Below are 22,997 nucleotides of genomic sequence, written 5' to 3'. Positions count from 1 at the left end.
CTTTGAGCGCCCACAGCACCAGTGTTATTACATGCGTGTTATGAACATGCGTGCAGTCCCATGAGCTAACGTACTCAGAGAACGAGCTCCATCTGCAGTGCCCGTGCCTGTCCCACAGGAGCCGTTCTCAGAGTTCTCGGCAGCTCAGCCCTGTCTCCTGTGCGCATGTGGCTTATTTCACCTCCAGCAACAAGCACTCTTCCTTTTCACCCCGGCTGCCAGGAACCTCAGGCTCAGACTTCACTGCTGTCCAGGCCACCTCACTGCCCCTCATGGCTAGCATATTGCTCCCCTGCTCCTGTCTGTCTGTGCTGCTTATTTCCTCAAGAGGCATGTGGGGGTGATGGGAAAACATACTTTAGCCAGCAACCAGGAGGCCTGGCTTCATGCCCCAGTTCAGCTGCCTCCTGCAGGGGTGGCTTAAAGACCAGTCCAGCCGGCAGGGCTCAGTGATTGAGCATTGACCTATGAACCAGGAGGTCACAGTTCAATTCCCTGTCAGGCACATGCCCGGGTTGTGGGCTCAATCCCCACTAGGGACTTGCAGGAGGCAGCCAGTCAGTGATTCTCTCATTGAGATTTCTCTCTCTCTCCCTTCCTCTCTGAAATCAATAAAAATATATTAAAAAGGTAAAAAGCCAATCCTAATCACCGTTAACTGTGGGTATTAAAGTGGCAGAAATCCATAACCCTTCCATCCAAAGTATTCCTACCTTGCCCGCCTCCAGAGAAGACGAGAGGAGGCTCCTGATGCGGGAGCACAGGCAGTGGAGACAGGAAAGCCGGGCAGGGACAGGAAGCCGGTGGGCTGTGCACTGAGCGGGGCCCAGGGGCAGGCATGCCCCTCCGCCCACCCTGACACGCCTCCCCAAACTCTCCCTGTGGCCACGCAGACATCGACGAGTGCTCCTTCGCGCGGACCTGCGACCACATCTGCGTCAACTCCCCAGGCAGCTTCCAGTGTCTGTGCCACCGCGGTTACACGCTCTACGGGACGACCCACTGCGGAGGTCTGCAGCCCGCCCTCCAAGGCCACCTCCCCCTGAGGCACGCGCCGGCCGCTCGGCCCCCTGCACCACACCCTCACCCTCACCCTGACGAGCCTGGGGGGCTGAGCGAGGCTGGGGACTGGTGGGCAGAGGGGCTCAGCCAAAGGAAAGGCCAGAGGACAGGGAGGGGCAGCAAGTACCCACCGGGTGCTAAGCCTTGGCCAGGTGGTGGGCATAGACTGGAAACGGCTGCAGGGAACCCCAGTCTGGAAGGGGGTGGTCGCCACACAGAATCCCATGGGCAGTTCATGCAGTGGGAGAGGTGACAGCAGAGGGGGGCAGAGCAGGGAGACGGTGAGGGACCCGAAAGGAGGAGCGTTTGGGTCAAGATGAGGGGGAGCCTGTCAGAGGGGTCAGCATGTGCGAAGGCCCTGAGGCAGAGTGACCTGGAGGCAGCCCGTGAGGCCAGAGCCCGTGAGCGTGGCAGGAGATGCAGATGGGAGACAGGGCTGCCTGAGCCCGGAGGGGACTGGGTTTTATTCCCGGTGGCAGCTTTCATCAGGGCTGGGACATGGCCAAGTTCATGCACCGAGGCTGCTCTGGCTGCCATGTGTTTAGGAGTGGAACCCGGGCACCAGTGGGGAGACGGCTCCAGACGGGGGAGCCAGAGCTGCCGGAGCGCAGGCAGGCAGGGTGGGGGCGTGTAGAGGCGAAGGTCCGGGGGGCTTGGGAGGCGCAGACGGGACATGGAGATGTGGGGGCCCGGTGTCCCCTGTGGCCCTGGGTGTCTGCGCTCCCCGTGCCTTGGCAGCCGTGAGGGCCCGCTGGGTGGGGCAGGGAAGTGATCGGGCACAGCTGGTGCTGGGGGTGGCACCTGGGGTAAGCTGCAGGGACTCCCCAAAACCCGGGCACCAGCTTCCCTGGGCCGGCCGCTCCCCGAATGTGGGCGGCCAGCGGGGTGCTCACAGTCATGTACCCCAGTGTGAATGCAGCCTAGCCCTCCCGCACAACGCGTGCTTCTGGCCTTCGGCGGTCCGAGGAGGAAGGCTCAGGGGTGACTTCCTTCTGCCGGTGCCCGTGGTACAGGAGGCGGCGCTGGGAGGGGCCTGTCCCAAGTCCCACAGCGAGAAGAGGCCGCATGGGAACTTTAATTTGGTGCCACTGCTCTGCCCGCCCCCCGTCTGGGCAGGAGGGATGTGTCGGTGTGTGTGTGTCTTGTGTGTGCTCACATGTCTATGCTCACGTATGTGTGCGTGCTTGTGTGTGATGTGTGCAGCCCCGTGTCTGTGCACAGTGACCAGTGTCAGGCTAGGGTCAGGGGATTCCCAGCCCTCCTGCCCCGAGGGGGTGGCCGGGCTGGCAGTCCTGCCCTTACCCTCCTGCCCTCCCCCCGCCTGTGCCGCAGACGTGGACGAGTGCAGCATGAGCAACGGGAGCTGCGACCAGGGCTGCGTCAACACCAAGGGCAGCTTCGAGTGCGTCTGCCCCCCGGGGAGGCGACTCCACTGGAACCGGAAGGACTGCGTGGGTGAGTGCCTGGGGCAGGTGCCCTGGGGTGGGCATCACTGGGACCCGCCCTCCGTTCCGTGCCTGGTGGGCAGGGAGAGGCAGTGGCTTCTGCAAGCGGGTGATCTAGGCAGGTGCTGGGCAGGAGCCTCTGCTGCCGGCCCCTGCTGACGGGAACGAGGCCTACAGGAGTGCGGGGACAGGGCGGCAGAGAGCCCAGGGGTCGGCGAGCACAGACAGACCTGGGGGTCAGTGAGCACAGACAGACCTGGGGGTCGGCGAGCACAGACAGACCTGGGGGTCGGCGAGCCCAGACAGACCTGGGGGTCGGCGAGCACAGACAGACCTGGGGGTCGGCGGAGCAGACAGACCTGGGGGTCGGCGGAGCAGACAGACCTGGGGGTCGGCGGAGCAGACAGACCTGGGGGTCGGCGAGCACAGACAGACCTGGGGGTCGGCGAGCCCAGATAGACTGGGGGTTGGTGAGCACAGACAGACCTGGGAGTCGGCGGAGCAGACAGACCTGGGGGTCGGCGAGCACAGACAGACCTGGGGGTCGACAGAGCAGACAGACCTGGGGGTCGGCGAGCACAGACAGACCTGGGGGTCGGCGAGCACAGACAGACCTGGGGGTCGGCGAGCACAGACAGACCTGGGGGTCGGCGAGCACAGACAGACCTGGGGGTCGGTGAGCAGACAGACCTGGGGGTTGGTGAGCACAGATAGACCTGGGGGTCGGCAGAGCAGACAGACCTGGGGGTCGGCGGAGCAGACAGACCTGGGGGTCGGCGAGCACAGACAGACCTGGGGGTCGGCGGAGCAGACAGACCTGGGGGTCGGCGAGCACAGACAGACCTGGGGGTCGGTGAGCAGACAGACCTGGGGGTCGGCGGAGCAGACAGACCTGGGGGTCGGCGAGCACAGACAGACCTGGGGGTCGGCGGAGCAGACAGACCTGGGGGTCGGCGGAGCAGACAGACCTGGGGGTCGGCGGAGCAGACAGACCTGGGGGTCGGCGAGCACAGACAGACCTGGGGGTCGGCGGAGCAGACAGACCTGGGGGTCGGTGAGCAGACAGACCTGGGGGTCGGCGAGCACAGACAGACCTGGGGGTCGGCGGAGCAGACAGACCTGGGGGTCGGTGAGCAGACAGACCTGGGGGTCGGCGAGCACAGACAGACCTGGGGGTCGGTGAGCAGACAGACCTGGGGGTCGGCGGAGCAGACAGACCTGGGGGTCGGCGAGCACAGACAGACCTGGGGGTCGGCGGAGCACAGACAGACCTGGGGGTCGGCGAGCACAGACAGACCTGGGGGGCCTGGGCTCAGCGTGTGCAGCCCGTGGGCTCAGGAGGAGCTGGAGGCTCAGAGGGAGGGAGTGGAGGCCTCGGTTCCCCCTTGTCCTGCCAAGAAAGCTGGCAGGGGTGGGGGTTCCGGGTGCAGCGGCAGCAGAGCCTGGATGGGGAGCACGGGGAGCACTGGGTCTCTTCAGACCCACCCCTGCCCAGGCTGCCAGCCCTCAGTGTGAGGCAGGGCCACCTAGAGCGAGCGCAGGGATCCTCCGCCCCCTGCTGGTGCTCGGGGTCTGGACAGTCCCCACACTCAGTGGCTCCACCAGCACATGCTGACCACCCGCCTGTGCCGGGCCCGCTCTGGGTGCCGGGCCGCCCAGGGCAGCCAGCGAGCCTTGCAGCCCTGAGTCCTGTCTGCTCTGAGCCCGCCGGGACTCCTCTCCCAGAAGCAAAGCCCAGCTCTCTGCATGGCCGGAGGCCGCTGCCCCGGCCTGGTGGCCTTCCCCTCACCTCCTTGCCCCACGTCCCCCACGGAGCTCCTGATGCGGTCCTTCCCTGAGCACAGCGGGGTGCACGCTCCTGCGACTGACTGGAGGCTCCTTACTCTGAGCACCACCGGACACCGCCCGCCCCCTCGCCCGCCGCCCTCCCGGGTGCTTCCCCTTTCCTCCCTCCACTGCACCCCCGACCTCCAGACACGTTGGCCGTTGCCCACACCGCCGGTCTGTGGGGCTGTGCTCACTGCACAGCGAGCAGGATGGGGGCCTGTCTTGCTCCCCGTGAACGCCTGCACCTAGCGCAGGGCTGGCAGCTAGTCCCTGTAGTGTGTGTTGGAAGAAGAGCGCCCGCACTTGATCCTGGAAATCAGTAAGGCAGGCCTGCCATGCTGCCGGGCACCGCCACGCCGAGCGGAGCGCACGGTCCTGCCGCCGTGGGCGAAGGCGTGTTGGGCCATGTGGCCAGGTCTCGGAAGCGTGGCTGGTGCCGGTGTAAGGCCACCAGCCTGAGAAGCCTGGCCCCAGGCTGCCTCCCGCCTGGGGCTGTGGTGGGCGGATGGGCCTGCAGAGGGGTGCCCGCCGGTTCCTTGGGGTCCTGCTGGGGCCGGGGTTTATCGGAGCTGCGGGACCAGCAGGCTTCCTCCAGGACATGCCTCTTCCTCTTGGGTTTTGTGTTTGTTTTTATTAATAGCTGTATTGAGAGACATGCAATTCACCCCTTTATTTATTTTTTTTCTTCTATTTATTTATTTTAATATATTTTATTGATTTTTTACAGAGAAGAAGGGAGAGAGATAGAGAGTTAGAAACATCGATGATAGAGAAACACCGATCAGCTGCCTCTTGCACACCCCCCACTGGGGATGTGCCCGCAACCAAGGTACATGCCCTTGACCGGAATTGAACCCGGGACCTTTCAGTCCGCAGGCCGACGCTCTGTAGACTGACGGTTTCGGCAAATTCACCCATTTAAAGTGCGTGATTCGAACCCTAGCCTGTTTGGCTCAGTGGATATAGCGTCACCCCGAAGTCTGAAGGGTCCTGGGTTCAGTTCCGGTCAAGGGCGCATGCCTGGGTTGCGGGCTCAATCCCCAGTCGGGGTCGTGCAGGAGGCAGCTAATCAATGATTCTCTCTCATCGTTGCTGTTTCTCTCTGTCTCCCTTTCTCTCTGAAATCAATAAACATGTATTTAAATATAAATAAGTAAAAATAAAGAGTGTGCCCTAGCTGGTTTGGCTCAGTGGATAGTGTCAGCCTGCGGGTCCCGGATTCGATTCCAGTCAAGGGCATGTACCTTGGTTGCAGGCTCCTCCCCAGCCTGGGGGTCCCTGGTCGGGACTGTGCAAGAGGCAGCCAGTTGTGTTCCTCTCACATCGATGTTTCTTTCTGTCTTTCCTCCTCTCTTCCACTCTCCCTAAAAAAAAAAAAAAAAAAAATCAATGGGAAAATATCCTAGGGTGAGGATTAACAAAATAAATAAATAAACAAACAAGTAAAATGCTTTAAGAAATAATAAAGTGTATAAGCCGATGGTTTTCAGTGCAGCCCTAGTTGTGCAGCCCCTGTCAGTTCTAGGGCGTTTGCACTCCATAAGAAGCCCAGCCCATAGCAGTCACTCCCCATCTCCCTCCAGCCCAGGCCTCGGCGACCACAGTCCGTGTTTGCAGGGTTCCCACTGCCAGGGCCTCGTTCCTTTTTTTTTTTTAATCCTCCCTCAAGGAGTGAGGATATTTTTTCCACTGATACTTTTCAGAGTGGAAGGGAGCAGGGAGGGGAAGAGACAGAGAAAAACATCGATGTGAGAGAGACCCATCAATTGGTTGTCATTCACATGGGCCCCGACCGGGAAGGGGATCGAACCTGAAACCCAGTACACACCCTTGACAGGGAATCGAGCCTGAGACCTCCGTCCTCAGGCTGATGCTCTAACGACTGAGCCGTGCGGCCAGGGCCTCATTCCGGTGCTGCCGGATGCTGTCCCATCGTACGGCGGGGCACCCCGTTACCCTCACGGGCCGGTGCACGGGGCGCGGTTCCCAGTCCGAGCGTTCTGAGTGGCGCCGCTGCATTCGCTGCAGGGGTCTGTGCGGCACGCTTTCCGTTTCCTCGGGTAGATGCCTGGGGTGGAACTGCTGGCCACGTGGTAGCTGTGTTTAACTTTGAGGACCTGCCAGGCTATTTTTTTAAAATATATTTTTATGGATTTCAGAGAGAGAGAGAAACATCCATGATGAGAGAGAATCATTCATCGGCTGCCTCCTGCACGCCCCCACTAAGGATGGAGCCCGAATCCTGGGCCTGTGGGCTCGGCCGTCTCCCAGCCCCTGCCCAAGGTGGTCTGGCCCTGGGACGGGGGTGGTGGCCTGCACCCTGGCCCCTCAAGCCTCTCTTGTCTTCCTTCTCAGACACAGGCAGGTGCCTCGCTCCGGCCAAGGCCTCCCCCCGGGCCCAGCTCTGGTGCAGCAAGGCGGGCGGGGTGGAGAGCTGCTCCCTCGCCTGCCCGGCGCACACGCACTTTGTGCCAGGTAACCCAGGCCGTCCCGGGATGGGCTGGGGGGGTGGGGGCTCCTCCCCCGGGTCCAGCCCCCGCTCCTGCTGTTCGCCAGGAAGGATCCTGAGGGGTTGAGGCCCAGCCCTGCTCATGGAGTGGCCCTGGGCAGCTGCCTGGGTCTCCATGGGCCGCAGTGTCCCTGCTCCGCGTACCCTGTGGTCTCGCAGCAGAAAGGAATTGACACAGGCTAGGCCCTGACCTTCATCTCTGAGGCCCGGGGACCTGGGGGCGCTGGGAGAGGGGTGCCGGGTGCGCCTCACCACCCACTTCTCCGCAGACTCAGAAAACAGCTACAGTCTGAGCTGCGGGGTCCCCAGCCTCCAGGGCAGGACGCCGCAGAAGCGCAACGGCACCAGCTCCAGCGCCGGGCCCAGCTGCGCAGGTAGCCTGGCCTGGCCGTGCGCCCACGGGTGCTCCATGCTGGGGGGGAGGGCGTGGGCACGGCCCAGAGGGGAGCTTCCTGGGCTGTTGGTAGCAAGCAGGCTGTGGGGCTGGGACCACGGAAGGGCTCCTCTGACCGCGAGGCTCCTGGACCCCAGCACAGAGCGGCTCGGTGACCCTGAGGTGCTAAATTTAGGGGGTGGGTTTCAGGGCCGCGAGTCCCACCCACTCGGGCCATTAAGTTCTAGAAGCTCCTGGATCAGCGCTGCCGGGGACGACCCTGCCCCAAAGTGCCTGCACGGCCCAGCCAGCGGCCACCGGCAGGAGCAGGCTGTGTCCCATGGGGCTCAGTGACATGGCCTCTGCGTGTGTCTAACACCCATGACATGACTCAGCATCTGTGATTGCTGCTGCTGTAGTCCCAGCTCCTCCAAGGAAGCAGGGGTCTGGGCATCTGTTGCTCCCACCCTCCCTCCCTGGCTTCCCTCTCTCCTCTGCCTACTTCCCTGGACACCCGGGCCACGTGAGCTGCTTTGGGGTGGGGGTTAGGGTGCGGGCCTTCCTTTGCTCCACAGATTCTGGCTGGAAGGCCCCTGGCTCCAGCCTGCCCCCAGCACCCCACGTCCCCTTCTGCAGGCCTCACAGGGAGAGAAGTGAGGCGGCAGAGGGCCCCCCAGCCCCTGGCAGCCCTCACACCCAGGCACTCCCTCTGCAGCCCCGGCCCCACCACCTCCTGCTCACAGGAGAGGCCACCACCTGGGGGACTTTGGTTTCCCCAGGTGCCCCCGCCACCCCCATCAGGCAGAAGGCGCGCTTCAAGATCCGAGACGCCAAGTGCCACCTCCGGCCCCGCAGCCGGGAGCCAGCCAAGGAGGCCCCCAGGCAGCTGCTGCTGGGTGAGTGGGCCCCCCTGGAACCAGCCCACACAGGCGGGGTTCCATGCCTGGGAGTGGGAGCCAGGGCCCAGCAGGGCGGGGTCCGCTGAAGGCGACCCCTTGGCCCCTTAGTCCGGCGGCCACACCTGCACACTGTAGGCCACGATGGGTCCCTTGGGAAGGCGGCCAGCAGGAAGTAGAAAGCTTAGGACCCCAGCATCCCTGGGGCCGTCGTCGCTGCCTCGCCGGGGGGTCAGCGAGCTCCCCAGAGCAAGGGCTTTCTGCCTGGCTGTCCAGTGGCAGGAATCACGGGGCTCAGTGAGGGCGGCCCAGGAGGAGGTCCGGCCGGCGACTAGCGGGGAAGCCTGGTGAGGGGCCAGGCGGAGGCAGCTCTGCTCTGCCTCCGTGAAGGTGGCCGAGCTCCTCAGGCTGCTCCTCAGCCCTGGGCGGAGCCGCCTGGTGCAGCCGCACAGGGAGATGCAGGAGGCACCTCCGGTGATGGGCTCCGGGGGCTGGCAGAGCTGGCTCAGCCACCGGCCCTCTGGCACCTAGAGCCAGCCCTGGCCTCCTCCAGCCTCAGCTTCCCGTGTGCACCTGGGCGATGAGGCCATGGTGTGCACGGCGGGGTAGGACCTGCTCCTGCCTGCGCCACTCGGCCACAGCGGTCCCTTCCTCGTCCAGAGAACAGCCACGTGACCTTTGTGACCCTCAAGTGTGACTCCTCCAAGAAGAGGCGCCGTGGCCGGAAGTCCCCATCCAAGGAGGTGGCCCACGTCACGGTGGAGTTCGAGGTGGAGACAAAGGCGGAGGAGGCCTCAGGTGGGTGAGGGGTCCCCGTGGGCTGTGGAGGGCGTCGGGGAGGCCCGCACACCGGGGGGGTGGCAAGATCTGTGGGCATGGCGCTGCTCCCAGCCCAGACACGGCTGCTGGAGGTGGAGGCCGGCCTGGCAGGCGAGGACTGGCAGAGGAACTGCCTGGAGCCAGGATGGCAGGGGAGGCCCAGGGCCATGAGAGGAGCAGGGCTCAGGGCCAGGGACAGCACACGCCTCCACCCTCCCCCGCATCACGGGGGCCGGAGGGCTGACCCGCAGCCTTCCCGGAACAGACCAGCCAAAGGCCTGTCTTCCTGGGCTCCCGGGGCTGGTGATTCTGGCTCATGTCTCGTACCAACACCTTCCTCTTGGCTGTGAGTGAGTGGGGAGCGGTGAGAGGAGTTGAGCTCTGTCAGCAAATGTGGCTGTGTGTGCCTAGCCCCCTGGACACTGGAATGCGGGGATCAGACCAGGGTCCCCTCACTGGTGGCACTTCCAGCCACGGGGAGGCAGATGTGCACACAGACGCCCAGTGCTGGGGAGCCGCTAGGTGGAGGGGCGTGAGAACAAACGGGGCACCCCGGAAGTCTACCCCCGGGAGGGCCCCGGGAAGTCTTCCCAGAGAGGTGCCATTGGATTCACCCCATGGAGAGGGCGCGGGACTGGCATCCAGGCAGAGCGACTAGAACAGGCAAAGGCCCAGAGGGCAGAGAGAGCAAGACACGTCCAGGAAGCAGCGTGTCGGGCAGGGAGGCTGCAAGCGGCGTTCACAGCGAGGGGCCGCGCCCGGAGGGCCAGGGAGCAGGGCCAGGGGGCTGGCATGTTCCTGGGACGGGCAGGTGTCTGACTGGCAGCAGGAGCACCAGCAGTGGGTGTGCCTGGGCGGGGGGGTGGTGCAGTGGCGGCGGCCTGGTTTCCGCTCGGATCTGCCGCGTGGCTTTGGGCAGGCCATAGCTCTGGGAGCCTCAGTCTCCCCGTCTGTCAGATGGACGCAGCCATGGTGCCTCGCCTGGCCCAGTGCGGTGCCGGTGCCGGTGCCGGTGCTGGCAGAGGGCAGAGGGGAGGCCTGGGGAAGAGGCAGCTGGGGGGGGGGGGGGGGCAGGGGGGGCGTGGGGAGGGGTGTGACGTTCTCTTTGGCTGCAGACACCTGCGAGGCGGACTGTGTGCGGAGGCGGGCAGAGCAGAGCGTGCAGGCTGCCATCAGGACCCTGCGGAAGGCCGTCAGCCGGCAGCTCTTCTCCATCCAGGTCGCGGGCACCGAGTACGAGGTGGCCCAGCAGCCGGCCAAGGCCCCGGAGGGCCCGGGCACATGCGGCACAGGCCAGACGCTGCGGGACAGCACATGCGGTGAGTCCCGCCCGGCACAGCCACTGTCTGTCCTTCCTTCCCCGCGGCCCGGGGAAAGGGCACACGAGGGAGGGGACAGAGAAGCACGAGGCCGCCAGAGCGGAGCAGCGTGGCGCTGTCACAGTGGCTCCCCGGAGGACGCTCCTGGTGCCGGGCCCTGGGCGAGGCTCCCACTCGGCGGGCGTTGGTACAGTGACCGTCACCGCAGGCTGCCAGTGGGACGGAGAGCGCAGGCCAGCAGGACAGCGGAGGCAGGGCCGGGGCGGCAGCGGGCGGAGGGCAGAGCAGGAGCCGAGAGAAGATGCGCGCGAGGCTGAGGGCCCCGGGGGTGCGGCGGGGCCGGCAGGGCCGAGTGAACAGGCTGGTGACATGACCCCCCAGGGCGGGCCTGCTGGGAGGAGACTGGCTGCAGCGGGCCGGGTGCTGAGTGTGGGTGTAGTTGACGTGGGGAGAGAAGGCCGGTGGTGAGCAAGCGAGCACACCCGGGCAACACGCAGCATCGGACCCGGCAGGGGCTGCTCTGGGTGCCTGGAAACCACCTGCCCCCCGTCTCCCCACCCCCCACCCCCGTCCGCTGTGGGGAGGCTGAGCGGAGGGTGGGCGGTGGGGGGGAGGCCAAGGAGGTGGCAGGAGCGGGGTGCACTCAGAGTACACCTGCAGGGGCCAGGGAGAAAGGGGCTTCCTGGGCAGAGGCGGCCCCCCTTTCTGCTCTGGGCGACGGGGAGGGACCGATGCGGAGCTGCCGCTTACCCGCCACCCGGTGAAGCCCTTAACTGGGCGGCTGGAGCCCCAAGTCCAAAGCACAGGCTTGGCTAGAGGAGCGTGGGGGCTGCTGGAGAAGGGGCTTAGGGGTACGGGAGCGGAGGGCAGGAGGTGGGAAGGGAGCGGAGGGCGGGGTCCTGGCTCAGGCGATGAAGTGGGCAGTGCTGCCTTTCTCTGCCGTTCCTTTTTTTTTTTTTTTCCTTTTCTTCATTCTTTTATTTTTAATAACTTATTTTAAAGTCATTTCAAACTTTAAGAAACATTGCCAGACAGAACCCAACTTCCATATTTCTTCACCCAGATCCCCCTTGTGGACACTGGCAGCATCGGTCCCACGTGCCCCTGCACCTGCTAGCGTCACCTCCAGCCCACAGCCCTCCCCCCGCTCCTCCCCTCCCCCCTCCTCCCTCCCCCTCCCCCTCCCCCTTCCCCCCTCCTCCCCCTCCCCCTTCCCCCTCCTCCCCTCCCCCTCCCCCCCCCTCCCCTCCTCCCCTCTCCCCTCCTCCCCTCCTCCCCTCTCCCCCCTCCCCCCTCCTCCACCCTCCTCCACCCTCCATCCCCCCTCTCCCCTCCTCCCCTCCCTCCCTCCCCTCCTCCTCCCCTCCCCTCCCCCCCTCCCCCCCTCCTCCCCAGAATGTCTGGGAGCCCTCCTTTCCCCATCAGTTTCCTCTGCTGCTCCTCTTTGCGTATTTGCTCAGTGCAGCCAACCACACTGGCTCTGTCTTCATCCCCCGTCTCTGCCCCTGCCTTCCTGCCCGTGCTGTCACTGCCCCAACTCTCTGCGATCCCAGTCCTCAGCCATCACCTCCCACCACAGGGGGAAGGGAGGGGGAGCAGGGAGCTGGGTTTGGACGAAATGACCGTGTCTCCTCCAGGAGGCAGATGGTACGCAGGCCAAGGGCTCAGAGCTGCAGGCAGGATGTGGGTCGAGAGAGGACAAAGGTCCCGCTGGAGCCTGGACCGCAGCCTGCACAGAGGGCGGAGGGGAGCGGTCTGAGAGGACCCTCAGCAGGAGCAGCCAGGAGGGGCCTGAGGCCAGGTCTGGCCTCCAGGGTCCTCACAGGTGGCCCTGAGGCGCCAGGAGAGCCGGCCACCAGCAGTCTCTCCGCTTTGCCCGCAGTGGCCTGCGAGCCCGGCACCTACTTCAGCGGGGACTCTGGCCAGTGTGTGCCGTGCGCGCCGGGCACCTACCAGGACGGGGAAGGCCAGCTGAGCTGCACTCCGTGCCCCAGCAGCGACGGGCTCGGCCTGGCTGGTGCCCGCAACGTATCTGAATGTGGAGGCAAGTGTGGGCCCAGCCAGGAAGGGGAGGGCGGGGCGGGGCGGGGCGGGGCGGGGCCGGGGCACTGTGTCCTCCATCGAGGCTGCCAGAGCACAGGCCATAGCCTTGTGACTTTGAAAAGCTCCGAGCCATTCGCAGAGCTGTCCTGACCCACTTGCAGGGTGCACTGCGGGCCAGCGGCGTCCACGCCGCAGAGGGCCCCGGTCAGCGAGGGCGGCTGCTCTCAGCCCCCGCAGTTCGGAAAGGACCTCACGGTCACAAACACCTGGCCACCGGCAGCTCACCCGTGGTCTGTGGCGGAGGCACCGGCGCTTTCTGGTTGCCCAGTCACGGTACATTTTATGGAGCACGCGTCGCCATGGACATGCTCTGTGGCACCTGCTTGGGCAAGAACTGCTCGACACGGAACTTGGCAGTTGGCCCTGTAGGTGGTTTGGAAAGCCTTGGGTCCGTTTCCTGAGCACAGTGGGTTTGCAAAGAGCTTTTCCATGTAGTGCCCACTTAAACCTCCTCTGTGAAATGGACCTCTGCCCATCAACCTCCCTCCCCTGGGTCACCCAAGGGACCAGGCGGGGAAAGGGGTGCCTGAGATCCTGGGGTGGTGCTGGGGCAGAGGAGATCAGGGCCCAGGCCTGGGTCTGCAGGCTGCCCGCCGCCCTCAGGCCCGCTGCCCCTCCAGAAGGGCGGTCCCTGCCCCCAGCGGGGATGGGACTGGCACGGAGCTCGGTGTGGCCACCGCTGGGAACAGAGAACCCAGAGTCTGGGCCGCCCCTCCGGCGAGGCCAGGGAACACTCCATCCTGCCTTCTGCTAGGTGGTGTCCCCGGGACCGCGGCCCTCCTCCCGCTCTGGCCCGGCCCTGCTCACGGCCGCGGCAGGGTGAGCCGTGAGCTCAGAGCCCAGTCCTGCTGTGAGCCCGGGTGTGGCCTGCCCTCGGGGACAGTTTCTCTGAGAGAAGTGACCTCCCGCGCCCCATCTCCACTGCGGCCCCCACACACCCAGCTCGGCACCAGGCCACTTCTCTTCCTGCTGGTGGGGGTAGAGCCGGGCCTGGCCAAGCCTCACGGCCATGAGCCTCTGACCGCCACAGATGGGTGGGTGGCAGGCTCGGGCACCCCAGGTTCCTCCCCCAGCCACCCCAACCTTGGTGCTTGGTGCCCTTCCCAGGGGCAGATGAGGGCTGAGGGCAGGGCTGGACGAGGCCCCTCCTGCCGGCGCGAGTGAGCCGCGGCCTCTGTCTTCCAGGCCAGTGCTCTCCCGGCTCCTTCTCCGCTGACGGCTTCAGGCCCTGCCAGGCCTGCCCCGTGGGCACCTACCAGCCGGAGCCTGGGCGCACCGGCTGCTTCCCCTGCGGCGGGGGCCTGCTCACCAAGCACGAGGGCACGGCCTCCTTCCAAGACTGCGAGGCCAAAGGTGAGGGCGCCCCCTCCCCCAGGCTGGCTGAGCGGCTCGGGGACCACTTCCCGCCCACATCTCCGGGTCAGAGGGAACCTGGAGCCATCCGGCGCTGGACACTGGGGACCGGCTCTGTGCCACACACTGGGCAGGACAGCGGCCCCACCGCCTGAGCTGTGGTCAAGGGCGCTGAGCCTCCCGGGCGAGGAGGGGAGCCGCCAGCTCCTCTGGGCGCTTCGTGTGGCAGGACGGTGGGCAGGACGGTGAAGGGCAGGAGGCAGCAGGGACGGTGGGCAGGAGGCAGCAGGGACGGTGGGGCAGGAGGCAGCAGGGACGGTGGGGCAGGAGGCAGCAGGGACGGTGGGCAGGAAGGTGAAGGGCAGGAGGCAGCAGGGATGGTGGGCAGGACGGTGGGCAGGAAGGTGAAGGGCAGGAGGCAGCAGGGACGGTGGGCAGGAGGCAGCAGGGACGGTGGGGCCAGGTCAGAGTCACCCCACTGGACACCCCGTCCCTCCAGGGCTGCCAGCCTGCAGCCCCACCACTCCTCCCCACCGGGGGCACAGGCACGCCTTTGGGGAGCCCCTCTGACACCCCCATGTGTAGGAACACACGGGTTCTCTGAGCCCTCGTTCTGAGGGAGGCAGCCCCAGCTCCAGCGCCCCCACTCCACTCCTGCCTCATTTCCTCCCCGTGACTCAGCCTCATACAACGAGGGTCTGGACGCCACTTCCTCTCCCCCATTCTCTCCTGAACCCCCACCAGCCAGCCAGACTCACCCCCACTGCTCCCCGAGAATTGCTCCCGGCAGGCCGGCCTCCAGGATCCCTTCTCTGGCCCTTGGGGAACCCCACCCTAACCCACATTTCCTTCCCCTGCAGCGGGATGTTGGCCTCGAGGCGGACTCGGTCTGCTTCCCCCTCCCCCTCCACGTGCCCCCCCCCCCCCCCCGCACTCAGACCCCGGAGGCCCAGAGCACTCTGCATGGCTGTGGACGGGCGGGGACAGAGGGACTAGACGCAGTGGGAGGGCACCGGGCAGTGGGGAAGGGCCTTGCTCTGCTGAGACCCCGGGGGCAGGGGGGCCTCGGGGAGAATGCCCCCCCACTAATGCCCCCCTGCCCCCCAGTGCACTGCTCCCCCGGCCACCACTACAACACCACCTCCCACCGCTGCATCCGCTGCCCCGTCGGCACCTACCAGCCCGAGTTCGGCCAGAACCACTGCATCACCTGCCCGGGCAACACCAGCACCGACTTCGATGGCTCCACCAACGTCACGCACTGCAAAAGTGGGTGCTGTTCTTCCGGCCTGGGGCGCTGGGAGGGGCTGGGGCGCTGGGAGGGGCTGGGGGTCCTGGGAGGGGCTGGGAGCGCTGGGAGGGCCTGGGGGCGCTGGGAGGGGCTGGGGTGCTGGGAGGGCCTGGGGGCGCTGGGAGGGGCCTGGGCAGGGAGCCCCCGGTGTGGAGGCTGTGCCTGGCTCGGCCTGCTCTCTCGGTTCCATTGCTCACGGGGCGGCCTGCACCTGGGTGCCGGGCCGGGTCCTGCTCGGGTCGGGGCCTGTGGAAGAGAAGCCAGGCCAGGGAGGCTGTGAGAGGGTCCCCAGGAGAAGGCGGCTCAAGGCCTGGCTGGCTGGTGGGGGGGCCAGGCGGAGGTGGGCAAGATGGGGACGGAGCACCTGCCAGCCTCAAGGCTGCTGAGGGCCCCGCGCCCACAGACCCATCAGCTGGGCCTGACCGGCCCGCGGGCCCCGCGCCCACAGACCAGCACTGCGGCGGGGAGCTCGGCGACTACATGGGCTACATCGAGTCCCCCAACTACCCCGGCGACTACCCGGCCAACGCAGAGTGCGTGTGGTACATCTCCCCGCCCCCCAAGCGCAGGATCCTCATCGTGGTCCCCGAGATCTTCCTGCCCATTGAGGACGAGTGCGGCGACGTCCTGGTCATGCGCAAGAGCGGTAGGTGCCGCGGAGGCCGGGCTCGGCCACATGCCACTCCTTCACCCCTGGGTTTATTTGTTTATTTTTCTTTAAATATGTTTTCTTTGTTGATTTCAGAGAGGAAGTGAGAGAGATAGAGAGATAGAAACATCAATGATGAGAGAGAATCATTGATCGGCTGCCTCCTGCACGCCCCCCCTGGGGATTGAGCCCACAACCCAGGCATGTGCCCTTGGCCAGAATTGAACCTGGGACTCTTTAGTCTGCAGGCCGACGCTCTATCCACTGAGCCACACCAGCCAGGGCACCCCTGGGTGTAAATCCACTTCTGTCTGACTCTAAGCCGTGGGCGCTATAGAGTTCTGTGGAAAGGTCTGGACAGCTTCGGGGTGCCCTGACCATGGGAATCAGGACCTGGTCCAGCTGGTCTCTACACTGACCACACACCGGTCCTGCCACACAGGCCAGGGTGAGACCCGGAGCGGCCCCTCCTCCCCAGACTCCTTCCTCTGAAGTTGGGGGGGTGGCCTGTGGCAAAGGGCCAGTGTGTGCCCTCACACAGACGCCAGGTGGACAGCCCGCCCCCTCCCCTCCACGAGCCCAGCCTCCTGGCTCGTCACCCTGTCGGCGGCCCGCGGTGAGTCTTCGGTGGCCCCTCCACCGCAGGACAGGCGTGAGCCCGGACGGCCACGGCAGCCAGCGAGGCAGGGCTACCCTGAGTGCCCCCAGGACCAGCTGTGTTCCTCCCCGTGGGCGCTGCCGCAGGCAGTGGTGCCCATTGGGACAAGCCCCCAGTCAGAGGTCGGGGAGGACACAGGCAGCCGCACAGACGCACCTGCCACCTGGGCCTCGGCTGCCCCTGGCGCAGAGACCGCGGAGCAGGGCAGGCTGAGCCCCGGTGCTGGGTCTCGTCACCGTCTCCCCCTCAGCGCAGCTGCTGAGCCGGGAAACCCCACGTCCAATAGGACCGAGGCCGCAAAGGGCCCGGAGCCGCCCGGGCTCCCACGGAGATTCAGAGCCCGGCCTGGGACCCTGTCCCCTGTCCCCTGTCCCCTGTCCCTGCCCATGCTGGTCACCAGCCCCCAGCTGCCCTCCTCCCTCTACTGTTCACACACAGGGTCAGCTCCAGGGAGCCAGCCTCTCCCACCTCCAGGGCAGGTCAGGAAGGCTCCCAGGGAGCGGTGAGAAGGTGGGCCCCCAGGCCCCCACAGGGAGGGTCACTCCCCACGTCTGAGCCTTCACCTCAGCCCTGGCTCTGCGCTGGGTGCAGGCATGAGCCCTGGCCTCGAGGCGCAGGTGGCAGGACAGTGACACCCCATAGAGAGAGGCTGTGATAAAGGGTTTGCCAGAGCAGAGCGGGAGGCTTCCCGGGGGAGGGGGCCTGGGAACGGGCTCAGAAGGACCATTAGGCACTGGGGTTGGGGTGGGAAGAGCATCTGAGGCAGAGGGAACAGTGCGGAAACTAGAGAGGGTGCTTGGAGCAGTGGGCTGGCTCCCGGGTGGGGGGGGAGGAGCAGTGGGCGTGGCGGGGCTGGCTCCCGGGTGGGGTGGGGAGGGGAGGAGCAGTGGGCGTGGCGGGGCTGGCTCCTGGGTGGGGAGGGGAGGAGCAGTGGGCATGGCGGGGCTGGCTCCCGGGTGGGGGGAGAGGAGCAGTGGCGTGTCCTCGCCCCCAGCCTCGCCCACGTCTGTCACCACCTACGAGACCTGCCAGGCCTACGAGAGACCCATCGCCTTCACCTCGCGCTCCCGGAAGCTCTGGATCCAGTTCAAGTCCAACGAGGGCAACAGCGGCAGAGGCTTCCAGGTGCCCTACGTCACCTACGACGGTACGTGGGCCACTCTGCGCCCCGAGCCAGGCCAGCCCTGCGCTCACAGCCGAATCCCATCGGCCTCAGGAGCTCCAGCCTGGGGGAGGGAGCAGGCCCATGTGGGTCCCAGGCATTGAGGAGGGAGCAATTGGTGCAGGGTTTTGAGGATTGAATAGGAGTTTCCTAGCTCACCAAACCTCAAGGAGAACAGTGCGGGTACAGGGCACACAGGTGCGGAGGCAGAGCTGCCTGTGGCTGGCGCAGGGGGGGCGGGCAGAGGTGCGGGGGAGAGGGCCGCGGGGTCCGGAGCCCTCACCGGCCTCCCTTCCTTCCGGCGGCTCGCAGAGGACTACCAGCAGTTGATAGAGGACATCGTTCGAGACGGGCGGCTCTACGCCTCGGAGAATCACCAGGAGATTTTGAAGGTGCGCGAGCTGCTCTGTGGGAAGGGGTTCGTGCAATCCCAGGACGGGCTGTGGGATCCAGGGACCTCCCTGCCCCAGCCCCCCTAGTGAGGGAAGGTGGGGGGTCAGAGGGCCCTGGGGGTGGGGCTGAGGCTGGCACGTCTGTCCTTATAGACCAGGAGCTCCAAAACCAGCTCCCTGTGGGGTCTAGCCCTGACCTGGGGCAGGTCCCTTACCAGCTCTGAGCCCCTCTCCTCATCTGGGAAGTGCGGGTAGTTGACAGAGGGGTATCTTTAAATCCATGGGATCCGGAGCCGCCTTTGGGACAGACTCCCTCCTTATCCCATCCATGGCCCGGAGACAGAGCCACCTTGTCACGGAGGGGCCATGGCATCAGACAGCTGACACTGTCCAGGTCAAGACCCTGAGTCCTCACCAGGAGAGGCCAGTCCAGGGGTCTGCTGGCTCAGCCCCTGCAAACAGCGCCCCGGCTCCAGGCTCCGGGCTCAGCCCCTGCAGACAGTGCCCCGGGCTCCGGGCTCAGCCCCTGCAGACAGCTCCCCAGCTCCGGGCTCCGGGCTCAGCCCCTGCAGACAGCTCCCCGGCTCCGGGCTCCAGGCTCAGCCCCTGCAGACAGCTCCCCGGCTCCGGGCTCCGGGCTCAGCCCCTGCAGACAGCACCCTGGGCTCTGGGCTCAGCCCCTGCTGACAGGACCCGAGCCTGGAGGGCAGGAGTGGGTCTGGGGCAGTCACAGGCTGTCACTCCCAGCTGGGTGGCCCCAGCAAGCCCTCTGAGCCCCACCTCCAGGGCTGAGAAATAGTTCACAGCCCTGGGGTCCCCGGCCTGTACGCTGCCACAGCGGGCGGGCAGTGTGGAAGTGGAGAGGTTACAAACCTGGCGGTCTCGGGGCTCGGAGTGCCGCCTCTCCTCCTTGGCGCCCGGCTGGTGATGGGAACCAGAGGGTCGTCCTGGCCTCTCTGTCAGTCTGTCCTGGAGACAGTGCCCACCTCTTTCCTCCTCACCTGTCCTCTGCCGCCTGGCCCTCTGCCCCATCGCTGGGAGCAGCTCTTCAGAAGAGAAGTGCTCAGCTAGGATGGAGACCTGGGCTGCGGGCCCAGCGCAGCATGGCCGCCCCCTGCTCTGCAGGGCCTGGGCCTCCGCACCCTGAAACTCCACTCACCAAGGCCTCTTTCCTCAGTGACCGTCCACCTAGCCTCTGCTCTCAGCTCACCGCCTGGACCTCCCTGGCCAGGTCGCACTCGGAGTCCCACGGCCTTCCCGTCAGCCCTGCAGTTTCCGTTTGTCCTGCGGTGACAGTATTTGGTGGCCGTCCTCCTTGTGGCGGGCTGCAGGGGCCCACCTCAGCCTTCTGTCCCCGGCATCTGGCAGCGCACTTGGCACACGGGAGGGGCCCACAGGGTTTCTCAAGGGCATGAAGCTGCAGGCACGTGTGTAAGAGGCCACGAGTGTGGGCTGGGTCGCGTCAGTGTGACGCTGAGCCCGTGGCATGGTGGCTGCCTCCGCTGAGTCCCTTCCGTGGGCCACGTGTGGGGTCTCTGCTGCAGCCCTTGGGACACCACAGCCAGGCTCACGCTGCTCCTGAGGGTCCCCTCCGGGGTCGCATCGCCCCCTTTAGACATGACGCCCCTGGGCTCAGAGAGGGCGTCCGGCTACTAAGCGACAGCACCAGAGTGCGGACCGCGTCTGCGGTGCACAGGCCGCGGTGAGGCAGCCCGAGGCGGAGTGAGTGCAGTGCTGAGTGGGATGTAGGCCTGAGCCCCCCGCACAGCCCTGAGGGGAGGGACCCCTCACACAGAGGAGTGACCTGCAGAGGGCGGCCCGCTCCCAGGCGAGGGAGAAGGTTCTGGAACTAGTTTCAAACCCAGGTCTTTGGCCCCCAAAGCCCGTGCTCTCTGCTCCGCGTTCTGGTTTCCAGCAGTTTTTGCTCTGCCTTGTTTTCTGCAGAACGCTTATTAAATTAAGGAGTACTGCAACGCCACAAGTTAAAACCACTAGACCGCTGTTTTATTTTAAGAGTTCATTTGAGCCAAACTGACGTATGCCGGGAGCAAGATCTCAAATGCTCCCCCAATAAACTATTGAAAACCAATTCGAGCCCGGCCAGCATGGCTCAGTGGTTGAGCGTCCACCCATGAAGCAGGAAGTCATGGTTAGATTCCAGGTCAGGGCACAGGCCTGGGTTGCGGGTTCGATCCCCAGTGTGGGGCGTGCAGGAGGCAGCCTGTCAATGATTCTCTCTCATCACTGATGTTTCTATATGCCTCTCCTCCTCCTTTCCTCTCTGAAATCAATAAAAATATTTTTTTAAATTCGATAATTAAAAGTAAAAGTCATTTATGGCAGAGTGTGGGCTCCTGAAACTGACCAGCTATCCCCGCATCTCCCTCCGCCCCGCACATGTGCAGACACCCCACCGCCCCCATCAGGTGCCCCTTGCAGAGGGTGGCGCCAGGGCCCTGCAGCCCAGCCCGACCTCACGCGGCCCGGCCATGTCTTGCAGGACAAGAAGCTGATCAAGGCGCTCTTCGACGTGCTGGCGCACCCCCAGAACTACTTCAAGTACACGGCCCAGGAGTCCAAGGAGATGTTCCCACGCTCCTTCATCAAGCTGCTGCGCTCCAAAGTGTCCCGATTCCTGCGGCCCTACAAATAGTGCTGGTGCACCCGCCCGCTCCTGCCGCAGCGACCCTAGCGGGTGAGGGAGGGCCTGCCCCCAGCAGAAGCTAAGAAGCTCCACCGGCCTCCACGTGGCCTGGGGCTGCCCGTCAGGAAGCGCTGACCAGCCTGTGGAGGGGAGACCCTGCCCAGGCAGACCCCAGCCCAGCCACACGGCTCCCATCGCTCCCATCTCCGCCCCTGGGAAACATTGCTTTCGGCAGCTTCCTCCCTCCCCGCCTGCTGTTCCCAGGACACCGCGCTGCTCCCGGGCCAGGCCCTCTGCACATGCCCGGGCCACAGGCGGTCCCGGCAGAGCACAGTGGGGAGACTGCAGGTGCCCCTCGAGTGACACTCCGAGGCTCTGGGAGGGATCATGGGAGAGCTGAGCCAGGCCTTGGAGAGAGGGCGTGAGGGCGGCTGCAGGGCTTTGGTAAGTGGGAAGGTGCCGCGGGGCGTCCGCACTGCAGGCCCCTCGGCCACAGGCCCAGGACACGTTGCCCTGTGGTTAGCTCTGCGGATTCTGGGGCACAGAAAGGAGCAGCCGGGGAGGGACCTGTAGATTGTGCTTTCCCTCAATAGAGCGTCTAATTGAGTATTATATATGTATAAATATAAATACAAATAGAGACTTCTACTTGTGGGTACTTCAGGGAAGGCCCTGGAAATACCGTGACCCCTCGTCTCCACCAGCCAGTGCGCGCCCAGCTGGCCCGCTTCCCTAGCTGACCAGATGCGTCCCAGGGCCGGGCACCCGTTTATGGGAGGCGGGGCCGCGGCTGGGGCGCCTTTGGAAGAGGTCTTTGGGAGCTGGGCTCCGACGCTTTCTGGGGTGCTGCCCTCAGCTGGAGGCCGGTTCCCCTCCAGCCCCCCCCCCCCCCGGGGTGCAGGGCCTACACTCCCTTCAGGAGGGGCTGTGTCTGACCCCGAGGCATGACCTCGGGGTCCATGCTGTGCCCCCGTGCCACCGGAAGCAAGCCTTTCCCAACGGGCACTGGCCGTGGGGTCACAGGGCCTCGGAGCAGCACCCACTCCTTGCTTTTACTCGCGAAGGAGACAGGCCCAGGGAGGCAGGTGCCCCCCCGCCCCAGGGTCGGGGTTGGGGCCGGAGGCCCAGCCCCAGCGAAGCCCCCTTCTGTGCTGGCTGCCTCCCTCCCCCTCTCCCTCTCTCTCCCCCTCCCCGTCCCCCTCCCCCTCGGAGTATCTCTTTAAAATGAGAGTCTGGGACCGGACCTGGTGGCCTGGAGTCCCGCTCAGCCAGGAAGCGGGCGCCTGGGATGGAGCGTGAGGACCCGCGTGCTAACGGGCTCCAGGCGCAGGGCGTGCGCAGGAGGTGGCTGTGTTTTTAGGGTTAACAGGCATTCAGAATCCCAAGGAACATGGGAGAATCTTACAATGAACCCCCCCAGGCTGTTTCCTCCCCCCACCCCCCCCCCAGCCACAATGCCCAGCCTGCGGTGAGCTCGGGGTGAGAAGGTCACGGCACCCTGTGGGGGGTCAGGATGGAGGCAGGCCAGTGAGGTCCCGGAGACAGGGGCTTGGTGACAAAGCGGATCAGGGTGGATTTTACAGTTCAGACGAGGGCTCGGGGCCCAGGAATGCCGCTGCCATGACCCATCTCGGTATGGCAAGTCCCCTGAGTGCCACCGGCACCTTCTCTGCCAGATCCAACTCCCGCTGGGGTCAGCACTGGGGTAGGTCATGGTCAGCGGAGGAACCCCAGGGCCACACCGCCCTTCCCGGAAAGCCAGCCCTGGATTCCAGAAAGAGGCCTGTCTCCCTGTCAAGCCCTTGGTCGTCCCTAGAAATTGGGTGTCCCAGAATGGCCCGCAGCTCCTCCCGGCGTGTGGTGACAGGCTGGAGGAGGCCGCGGTCCCGTGGTGTCTCAGGCAGCTTCCCCTCCTGCCGTCCGCTGGTCTGGGACACGCAGACGCAGAAGAGCTGAGGCCCAGGCCTGAACATCCAGGCTGCAGTGGCTCCGAGAGGCCGGCTTCCGAAGCCTGACCACAGCATCTGCCCACCTCTCACAGCCCTGCTCCGCTCCCAGACACGGCCAAGGCCGCCCCGTCCCAGGACGAGGCCCAGCCCGCGGAGCTGTGGGGGTACTAGGTGACATTTGGGGAGTGACTAATTCTCCCAGCACCTCCACCACCCAGCAGCAAAGAAGATGCTGAGCTAAGCTGGGTCATTTAGTAGATGTTTGCTGAGCACCTACTGTGTGCTGGGCTCCTAGAAAGGGGGAGAGCCCACGGCCGGGGCTGACGGATCCCCTGGAACGCCCCTGGATGAAGAGACAAAGCCGGGGGTGGGCAGGATGGCGTCTGCCCCACGCAGTGCCCGCTGCCTGTGCCTCCACAGCCAGCGCTCTGGGTGGGCGCTTCCTCACCTGTCACCAGGAACCCCAGCTTTTCTCACCTCCCTGCTCCATGCTTGGAAGTCAGTCACCCCGGAAAACTGCAGCTTGCACCCAGGCCCCCTTCCTCG

At 65.5% G+C, this 22,997-nt stretch overlaps 1 protein-coding gene across 2 annotated transcripts in view; it reads left to right on the top strand.

The window, feature by feature from the left end:
- The window catches only part of SCUBE1 (signal peptide, CUB domain and EGF like domain containing 1), a 99,259-nt gene extending 77,588 nt beyond the window's left edge, over positions 1-21,671 (top strand). For both annotated transcript variants that reach the window (XM_054719617.1, XM_054719616.1), the window contains 14 exons: positions 894-1,010; positions 2,395-2,517; positions 6,690-6,809; positions 7,113-7,217; positions 7,996-8,112; positions 8,773-8,910; positions 10,047-10,250; positions 12,133-12,294; positions 13,539-13,706; positions 14,814-14,975; positions 15,446-15,643; positions 17,299-17,451; positions 17,779-17,858; positions 20,359-21,671. In XM_054719617.1, coding sequence (XP_054575592.1) covers positions 894-1,010; positions 2,395-2,517; positions 6,690-6,809; positions 7,113-7,217; positions 7,996-8,112; positions 8,773-8,910; positions 10,047-10,250; positions 12,133-12,294; positions 13,539-13,706; positions 14,814-14,975; positions 15,446-15,643; positions 17,299-17,451; positions 17,779-17,858; positions 20,359-20,511 — 2,000 coding nt within the window. In that variant the 3' untranslated portion in view covers positions 20,512-21,671. The remainder of the gene's footprint in view (positions 1-893; positions 1,011-2,394; positions 2,518-6,689; positions 6,810-7,112; positions 7,218-7,995; positions 8,113-8,772; positions 8,911-10,046; positions 10,251-12,132; positions 12,295-13,538; positions 13,707-14,813; positions 14,976-15,445; positions 15,644-17,298; positions 17,452-17,778; positions 17,859-20,358) is intronic.
- The last annotated feature ends 1,326 nt before the right edge of the window (positions 21,672-22,997 follow it).

Source organism: Eptesicus fuscus, chromosome 7, assembly GCF_027574615.1.
Source record: "Eptesicus fuscus isolate TK198812 chromosome 7, DD_ASM_mEF_20220401, whole genome shotgun sequence".
NCBI classification, from domain to species: domain Eukaryota; kingdom Metazoa; phylum Chordata; class Mammalia; order Chiroptera; family Vespertilionidae; genus Eptesicus; species Eptesicus fuscus.
Note: the sequence above shows the minus strand (reverse complement) of the source record. Positions and strands in the feature narration are given on the sequence as shown.